The 9,962-nt window shown below is 43.6% G+C and overlaps 1 protein-coding gene across 1 annotated transcript in view; it reads left to right on the top strand.

Annotated features, from left to right (window-relative positions):
* The first annotated feature begins 2,376 nt into the window (after positions 1 to 2,376).
* The window catches only part of CD40 (CD40 molecule), a 124,152-nt gene continuing 116,566 nt past the window's right edge, over positions 2,377 to 9,962 (top strand). The window contains exon 1 of the mRNA XM_069752191.1: positions 2,377 to 2,612. Coding sequence (XP_069608292.1) covers positions 2,565 to 2,612 — 48 coding nt within the window. The 5' untranslated portion in view covers positions 2,377 to 2,564. The remainder of the gene's footprint in view (positions 2,613 to 9,962) is intronic.

Below are 9,962 nucleotides of genomic sequence, written 5' to 3'. Positions count from 1 at the left end.
TACACACGCGGCTCTGCTCCGTACACCTCGTACACACGCGGCTGTGCTCCGTACACCTCGTACACACGCGGCTGTGCTCCGTACACCTCGTACACACAACTCCGCTCCGTACACCTTTCACATGCTGCTCCGCTCTGTACACCTCATACACACGCAGCTGTGCTCCATACACCTTGTACACACGCGGCTGTGCTCCGTGCACCTCGTACACACGACTCCGCTCCGTACACCTTTCACATGCTGCTCCGCTCCGTACACCCCGTACACACGCGGCTGTGCTCCGTACACCTCGTACACACGACTCCGCTCCATACACCTTTCACATGCTGCTCCGCTCAGTACACCTCGTACACACATGGCTCCGCTCCGTACACGTCTTACACACACGACTCCGCTCCGTACACCTTGCACACGCTGCTCCGCTCCGTACACCTCGTACACACGCGGCTGCGCTCCGTACACCTCATGCACATGGCTCCGTACACCTCGTACACACATAGCTCTGCTACATCCACACTCTAAACACCTCCTGACCTCACACATATGCTGCCTTACCCTCCTCCGGCGCCATGGCAACTGTTGTGAATTCTGTGGCAGAGTTCACTCCTGTGGTCACAAGTGGTACTTCGGCTGATTCTCTCTGGGATCTTCCTTCTGTGGAGGAAAGTGGTACTGCAGCTTCTGAGTTTCCTTCCTCAGGTGATCTGGTGAGCTCATTAGCTTCTTCTCTACTTAACTCCACCTGATGCTTTGATCTATGCTTCCTGTCAATGTTTCAGTGTGGGACTTGTTTTTTCCCTGGATCATTCCTGTGGCCTGCTGCTCTGCAAAGCTAAGTTTTGCTTATGTTTTTTGTTGCTATTTTTCTGTCCAGCTTGCTTATTGGTTTTTCTCGCCTGCTGGAAGCTCTGAGACGCAGAGGGACCACCTCCGTACCGTTAGTCGGTGCGGAGGGTCTTTTTGGTCCCCTCTGCATGGTTTTTTTATAGGTTTTTGTGCTGACCGCAAAGTTATCTTCCCTATCCTCGTTCTGTTCAGCTAGTCGGGCCTCGCTTTGCTAGATCTGTTTCATCTCTGTGTTTGTGTTTTCATCTTGCTCACAGTCATTATGTGTGGGGGGCTGCCTTTTCCTTTGGGGAATTTCTCTGAGGCAAGGTAGGCTTATTTTTCTATCTTCAGGATTAGCTAGTTTCTCAGGCTGTGACGAGGCGCCTAGGTTCTGGTCAGGAGCGCTCCACGGCTACCATTAGTGTGGTTTGATAGGCTTAGGGATTGCGGTCTGCAGAGTTCCCACGTCTCAGAGCTCATTCTATTATTTTGAGTTATTGTCAGTTCGCTGTATGTGCTCTGACCTCCATGTCCATTGTGATTCTGAATTGCCTTTCATAACAGGCAACCAGCAAAGTCCTGTACACGGAGGTCCTCCTCCCGATCATGTGACCCCTGACTCCTCCCATCCTGTGACCTCATCACAGGTCCTGAGCAGCCATTATGTGGTGTGCTGCTGTGCGGGCCGGGTGCAGGGACTCAGGGAGCTCTCAGCTGACCGGGTGATATCACATACCTCCCAACCAGTGGGGGACAATTAATGTCCCACCCGGGATCGCGGGGCTGACTGTCAAAATCAGTACAGTCCCGCTGGATCCGGGACGGTTGGGAGGTATGGACACCACAACAATTATTTAACATGTAAAAGTTTACTGGGAAATATTCTCATAAAAACTTCCATGTTTTACTTTGGCTTAAATTATTTGGTCGCAGCTTAACATAGGCAATATCTGCCAACAAATGGGGTGTAGGGAGATTATCTGCCTTCCGGTCTCCCGGTGCAGGTATCTTCACATCCAACAAACTCCACCCTTCCGCAGCTGCAACTGTAAAAACCATAACAAAAAGGGGAGGGAGGGCGGGAAACAGGATGTGGCGTCGGCTCTCCCCGGCGCCAAGTCAGGAGGCAAGCCCTGCCCCCCGCACCCAGCGGGGCGTAATCCCAAAATACTATTTGCCTCACAAAATGGGATATCTCATTTTAACCAGGGGGAGGCGCAGCAGTCAGGGGACAGCGGCATAAGCCGCAGTGTCCCTAATTTTCTATCTACTAGCTAACACGGTACCAAGATATATATCTTTCCTGTAGAAAATAAATAATCATTATCCTATTATTAATATTCAAATTATAATTACTATTCTGAAGAATACCTTTAAAAGAAAGCCTTAATTTGTATGTGTTGTTGAAGTGTGTGAAGTTCCCTTACAGAAATCCCCTAGTTCTTCCTGTAATGATCCATGTGGTTCCCAGTTTCACTTTCACTCCGCAGCAATCCTTGGGCGGGTCTTACTGTGTAATTCAGAACAGAGAACCCATAATAAGATCTTGTCGGCAGAGGTCCTGGGTCATTGCAGTAGGTGCTCTAACTGGATGGGCTTGCTGAACCTCCTATGTTCTTCTTTTGGGGTTATTCCTGAAAACTCCACTGGGGACCCCAAGATCCTGTGTGTCACAACTGCTATCTAAAGATTCCCCTGGGACCATCCTATTGATATCATCACAGAGAGGTCTTGCAATGTCCCCTTGGATTATACTGTTGGTCTTCTGCATCTGCTACTGCCAGGTGAGACATGACAGAGGCTACGTACTGTAATCACTATTTATATAGTCACAAATATTCATAACCAGCAAACTTGATGCTCCTCTGCCCTCATGTGTCTAGCATGCCTGTGTGCTACATCAATCTTCGCTCTAGTTTCCCCAAGAGTTAATATTTGTTTGTTCCTCATTTCTAATACCGGTAATTTCCGAGCACCTGCTGTTTGCCTCCCTGGGGACCTTATCTAAAGTCGGCAAAATGCTGTGTACTATCTAAATGTGTGCGCACTCCGGTATCCCACTGGTAGGCTCATTTTATGCCATGATCGACTAATCTTTTCTGTGTTAACAATGAATACATCTTGGAAAGTTGTACACTGTGGCAGTACTGCTGTTTACAGAATAACCCATTGAGAATTATGTTTAATGAAGCCACCGTTCAGTAAAAATTAACCCCTTAGTGACAGAGCCAATTTGGTACTTAATGACCGAGCCAATTTTTGCAATTCTGACCACTGTCACTTTATGAGGTTATAACTCTGGAACGCTTTAACAGATCCCGCTGATTCTGAGATTGTTTTTTCGTGAGATATTGTACTGCATGTTAGTGGTAACATTTCTTCGATATTACTTGCGATTATTTATGAAAAAAATGGAAATATGGCGAAAATTTTTAAAATTTTGCAATTTTCAAACTTTGTATTTTTATGTCCTTAAATCAGAGAGATATGTCACGAAAAATAGTTAATAAATAACATTTCCCACATGTCTACTTTACATCAGCACAATTTTGGAAGCAAATTTTTTTTTGTTAGGGAGTTATAAGGGTTAAAAGTTGACCAGCAATTTCTCATTTTTACAACACCATTTTTTTTTAGGGACCACATCACATTTGAAGTCATTTTGAAGGGTCTATATGATAGAAAATACCCAAGTGTGACACCATTCTAAAAACTACACCTCTCAAGGTGCTCAAAACCACATTCAAGAAGTTTATTAACCCTTTACGTGCTACACAGGAACTGAAACAATGTAGAAGGGAAAAATGAACATTTAACTTTTTTTTGCAAACATTTTAATTCACAACCCTTTTTTTCTTTTCACAAGTGTAAAAACAGAAATGTAACCATGAATTTTGTTATGCAATTTCTCCTGAACACGCCAATATGTGGGGGTTAACCCACTTTTTGGGCGCACCGCAGAGCTTGGAAGTGAAGGAGCGCCGTTTGTCTTTTTCAATGTAGAATTGGCTGGAATTGAGATCGGACGCCATGTCGCGTTTAGAGAGCCCCTGATGTGCCTAAACAGTGGAAACCCCCCACAAGTGGCACCATTTTGGAAACTAGACCCCTTAAGGAACTTATCTAGATGTCTGGTGAGAACTTTATACCCCCAGGTGCTTCACAGAAGTTTGTAACGTAGAGCCGTGAAAATAAAAAATCACATTTTTTGTACAAAAATGATTTTTTTGCCCCCAAATTTTTATTTTCACAAGGGTAACAGGAGAAATTAGACCACAAAAGTTGTTGTGCAATTTCTCCTGAGTACGTCAATACTCCATATGTGGAGGTAAACCACTGTTTGGGCGCACCGCAGAGCTTGGAAGGGAAGGAGTGCCGTTTTACTTTTTCAATGTAGAATTGGCTGGAATTGAGATCGGACGCCATGTCGCGTTTGGAGAGCCCCTGATGTGCCTAAACAGTAGAAACCCTCCACAAGTGACCCCACTTTGGAAACTATACCCCCTATGGAATTTATCTAGATGTGTGGTGGGAACTTTGAATGCCCAAGTGCTTCACAGAAGTTTAGAATGCAGAGTCGTGAAAATAAAAAATATTTTTTTTCCACAAAAAAGATATTGTAGCCCCCAAGTTTTTATTTTCACAAGGGTAACAGGAGAAATTGGACAGTAATAGTTGTTGTCCAATTTATCCTGACTACGCTGATGTGCCATATGTGGGGGTAAACCACTGTTTGGGCGCACAGCAGAGCTCGGAAGGGAAGGAGCGCCGTTTTGGAATGCAGACTTTGATAGAATGGTCTGTGGGCGTTATGTTGCAATTGCAGAGCCCCTGATGTACCTAAACTGTAGTAACCCCCCACAAGTGACCCCATTTTGGAAACTAGACCCACCAAAGAACTTATCTAGATGTGTGGTGAGAACTTTGAATGCCCAAGTGCTTCACAGAAGTTTAGAATGCTGAGTCGTGAAAATAAAAAATATATTTTTTTCCACAAACAAGATTTTGTAGCCCCAAGTTTTCATTTTCCCGAGGTAACAGGAGAAATTGGACCATGAAAGTTGTTGTCAATTTATCCCGAGTACTCTGATGCCCCATATGTGGGGGTAAACCACTGTTTGGGTGCACGGCAGAGCTCGGAAGGGAAGGAGCACCGTTTTTTAATGCAGACTTAGATAGAATGGTCTGTGGGCGTTATGTTGCGTTTGCAGAGCCCCTGATGTACCTAAACAGTAGTAACCCCCCACAAGTGACCCCATTTTGGAAACTAGACCCCCCAATGAACTTATATAGATGTGTGGTGAGAACTTTGAATGCCCAAGTGCTTCACAGAAGTTTATAATGCAGAGTCGTGAAAATAAAAAATATTTTTTTTTCCACAAAAAAGATTTTGTAGCCCCCAAGTTTTTATTTTTACAAGGGAAACAGAAGTAATTGGACCCCAAAAGTTGTTGTCCAATTTATCCCGAGTACGCTGATGCCTCATATGTGGGGTTAACCCACTGTTTGGGTGCGCGGCAGAGCTCAGAAGGGAGGGAGCACCATTTGACTTTTTGAGCGCAAAAAGAGACAGGTGAGTATTGGGGGGCTATCTGGGAACCCATTTCTCTGTCCTATGATGTGCGATCACATCGGAGGACAGAGAAATTAAAAGGGAAATCGCGTTTTTCTTTTTTTTGCGATCGCCGGTAAACGGTTAATTAACGGTTAATTAACGGCGATCGCAAAAGCGGGGTCGGTAAAAAAACCCCGAATCATGTTCTCTGGGGTCTCGGCTACCCCCGGCAGCCGAGACCCCGGAGAAAATCTGACTCTGGGGGGGCGCTATTGACTTTTTCCACAGCGCCGTTAATTAACGGCGCTGTGGTTTAAGTACCCTTAACTGCCGCCGTTAAAAGGCGTATCGGCGGTCGTTAACGGGTTAATATAACCAGAAAATACCAACAAGCAAGTAAACAATGAAATTAAAGACGATATTGACGTGCTTCTTTTGTATCAAGCCTAAAATTTCTTATGTGCAGTAGATCTACGTATAAAGCAGTTTAACCAGATTTCTATTGTGGCCTATCAGTGGTTGGGATGCTTTATGCCCTCTTTCCAGTTTCGGACTTGGGTGCCAAGGGCCCACCAGTTATCAACTCCATGGCCCAACTTGTCAGCTACATGCAAATGTGACGTTATCCTTAATCACAAATTTATGTAACAATGAACTGGGTAGATTGTTAAATGAATAAGATGCTGCCACTCTCTGTACATAGTGATTCAAGTATATAGTGCCAATTACTGCTCATAAAAGAGGGTGGTGGCCCACTCTTGCACAGCGGCCCACCGGTGGATTCCCCTGTTCTCTTGTGGGCCAGTCAAAGTCTGCCTCTCTCTGTTTTCCTTAATATTTTGCATCATTAACAACATGATAGTGATACCAACCGATAATTTAAGGTGCGTTTACATTACCCAATTTTACAGCGTTAACTGACCTCTATTCAGTAAATATTTACTGAATGGGGATCATTTAATATTTTGTTCACACAGGTAGATCGCGCTTCAGATGAGTACTGAATAATCTATAAAATATCTGTATTAGATCGTTCTGTGCACATAGACTGCCATTGCTCCTTGGCAGTACAAGTCCTGTTGCACAGGATAATGAGCTGCCGAGAATGATGATCTTTTGTGCAAGCCACCTCCACCTGATCTTTTGTGCACAAGTGTTGTGCCCCTTTATTAGATGATAGACAATCTACTTAGACTGCAGGATTATTGTAAAATGAAAGTTCCTACGGACACTCATTCACAATAATCTTGCAGTGTAAATGGACATTTAGTTATAGATTTCCTTGTCCATAAAATGACATTAGGCTGTGGTTATGTACTGTAGCAAGACCAAAAAAGTTTACCAGTCAAGGTTGGTGTCAGACGAGTATTTAAAATATTGTCCGAGTTTCATCCAGAAAACTCTGACGATTTTCTGCCAAATTGTCATCCATGTGCAATGTGTGTTCGCTTTTATGTCCGTGTGACATCCATTTTTTTTACACTTCAACATTTTAAAATCTGTATGATCGTATACAAATGTCCTGGGTTAATAATGGCAATGCATCCGTTACTATCAGATGGTAGTGATCTTTTTTTGCGCACCCATTTTTTGCTTCATGTGATTAAGGTAGTTTTCAAATCCTGAAATACTCATAGTAAAGAAAGCAAAAGTAAAACCTCTGTAAATGTGGATGAGAGTCAAGGAGTTGTAATAGCTGCCTGTTTGCACGAGTTAGGTTAGTTTCTTTGATAGTCCTCCTTGTTAGTAGACCTCTTGGATTGTAATCCAATAGAAACTGGTCAGTGGGACAAGCTAAGAGACGACAAACATCATTCTTATCTAATGCTTCTGTTAAAAATACAAATTTAGATGAACAGTTCAGAAGAGTATACTGTAACCCAGAGGTGTCAAACTGCATTCCTCGAGGGCCACAAACAGGTCATGTTTTCAGGAATTCCTTGTATTGCACAAGGTGCTGGAATCATTCTGTGCAGGTGATTAAATTATCACCTGTGCAATACAAGGAAATCCTGAAAACATGACCTGTTTGCGGCCCTCGAGGAATGCAGTTTGACACCTCTGCTGTAACCAGTCATGTAGGGAAGTACAATAACCAAAACCTTCCACAACGTCCATGAACATACTCCCGTCATCATGACCTGACAAATGATCAGGGCATATTGTGACAAAGTTGTACATAAAAATACAGTGCCTTGCAAAAGTATTGGACCCCCTGGAACTTTTCAACCTTTTCCCACATATCATGCTTCACTGAGCCTCTCATTACAGTTGTCCTCTACCGCTGAAAAAAGCTAAGCCGCCTGTGTACTCCTCTTACCAATTTTGAACTGCATTTAGCCTACTTACTTACTTGGGCCTAGTAACTGTGTGAGCCTCTCATAACAGTTGTCCTCCTCCGCTGAACAAAGCTATGCCGCCTGTGTACTCCTCTTACCAATTTTGAACTGCATTTAGCCTACTTTTTTATTTTAGGCCTAGTAAGTCTGTGTTAGCCTCTCATAACAGTTGTCCTCCTCCGCTGAAAAAAGCTATGCCGCCTGTGTAATCCTCTTACCAATTTTGAACTGCATTTAGTATACTTTTTTATTTTAGGCCTAGTAAGTCTGTGTGAGCCTCTCATAACAGTTGTCCTCCTCCGCTGAAAAAAGCTATGCCGCCTGTGTACTCCTCTTACCAATTTTGAACTGCATTTAGCCTACTTTTTTATTTTAGGCCTACTAAGTCTGTGTGAGCCTCTCATAACAGTTGTCCCCCTCTGCTGAAAAAAGCTATGCCGCCTGTGTACTCCTCTTACCAATTTTGAACTGCATTTAGCCTACTTACTTATTTGGGCCGAGTAACTGTGTGAGCCTCTCATAACAGTTGTCCTCCTCCGCTGAACAAAGCTATGCCGCCAGTGTACTCCTCTTACCAATTTTGAACTGTATTTAGCCTACTTTTTATGTTAGGCCTACTAAGTCTGTGTGAGCCTCTCATAACAGTTGTCATCCTCCGCTGAAAAAAGCTATGCCGCCTGTGTACTCCTCTTACCAATTTTGAACTGCATTTAGCCTAATTTTTTATTTTAGGCCTAGTAAGTCTGTGTGAGCCTCTCATAACAGTTCTCCTCCTCCGCTGAACAAAGCTATGCCGCCTGTATACTCCTCTTACCAATTTTGAACTGCATTTAGCCTACGTTTTTATTTTAGGCCTACTAAGTCTGTGTGAGCTTCTCATAACAGTTGTCCTCCTCCGCTGAAAAAAACTATGCTGCCTGTGTACTCCTCTTACCAATTTTGAACTGCATTTAGCCTAATTTTTTATTTTAGGCCTAGTAAGTCTGTGTGAGCCTCTCATAACAGTTGTCCTCCTCCGCTGAACAAAGCAATGCCGCCTGTGTACTCCTTTTACCAATTTTGAACTGCATTTAGCGTACTTTTTTATTTTAGGCCTACTAATTTTGTGTGAGCCTCTCATAACAGTTGTCCTCCTCCGCTGAACAAAGCTATGCCGCCAGTGTACTCCTCTTACCAATTTTGAACTGCATTTAGCCTACTTTTTTATTTTAGGCCTACTAAGTCTGTGTGAGCCTCTCATAACAGTTGTCCTCCTCCGCTGAAAAAGCTATGCCGCCTGTGTACTCCTCTTACCAATTTTGAACTGCATTTAGCCTACTTACTTACTTGGGCCTAGTAACTGTGTGAGCCTCTCATAACAGTTGTCCTCCTCCGCTGAAAAAAGCTATGCCGCCTGTGTACTCCTCTTACCAATTTTGAACTGCATTTAGCCTACTTTTTTATTTTAGGCCTACTAAGTCTGTGTGAGCCTCTCATATCAGTTGTCCCCCTCTGCTGAAAAAAGCTATGCCGCCTGTGTACTCCTCTTACCAATTTTGAACTGCATTTAGCCTACTTACTTATTTGGGCCGAGTAACTGTGTGAGCCTCTCATAACAGTTGTCCTCCTCCGCTGAACAAAGCTATGCCGCCAGTGTACTCCTCTTACCAATTTTGAACTGTATTTAGCCTACTTTTTATGTTAGGCCTACTAAGTCTGTGTGAGCCTCTCATAACAGTTGTCATCCTCCGCTGAAAAAAGCTATGCCGCCTGTGTACTCCTCTTACCAATTTTGAACTGCATTTAGCCTAATTTTTTATTTTAGGCCTAGTAAGTCTGTGTGAGCCTCTCATAACAGTTCTCCTCCTCCGCTGAACAAAGCTATGCCGCCTGTATACTCCTCTTACCAATTTTGAACTGCATTTAGCCTACGTTTTTATTTTAGGCCTACTAAGTCTGTGTGAGCTTCTCATAACAGTTGTCCTCCTCCGCTGAAAAAAACTATGCTGCCTGTGTACTCCTCTTACCAATTTTGAACTGCATTTAGCCTAATTTTTTATTTTAGGCCTAGTAAGTCTGTGTGAGCCTCTCATAACAGTTGTCCTCCTCCGCTGAACAAAGCAATGCCGCCTGTGTACTCCTTTTACCAATTTTGAACTGCATTTAGCCTACTTTTTTATTTTAGGCCTACTAATTTTGTGTGAGCCTCTCATAACAGTTGTCCTCCTCCGCTGAACAAAGCTATGCCGCCAGTGTACTCC

The sequence above is a fragment of the Ranitomeya imitator genome, chromosome 2 (genome assembly GCF_032444005.1).
Source record: "Ranitomeya imitator isolate aRanImi1 chromosome 2, aRanImi1.pri, whole genome shotgun sequence".
NCBI classification, from domain to species: domain Eukaryota; kingdom Metazoa; phylum Chordata; class Amphibia; order Anura; family Dendrobatidae; genus Ranitomeya; species Ranitomeya imitator.
This window is presented reverse-complemented; position numbering and strand designations above follow the sequence as displayed.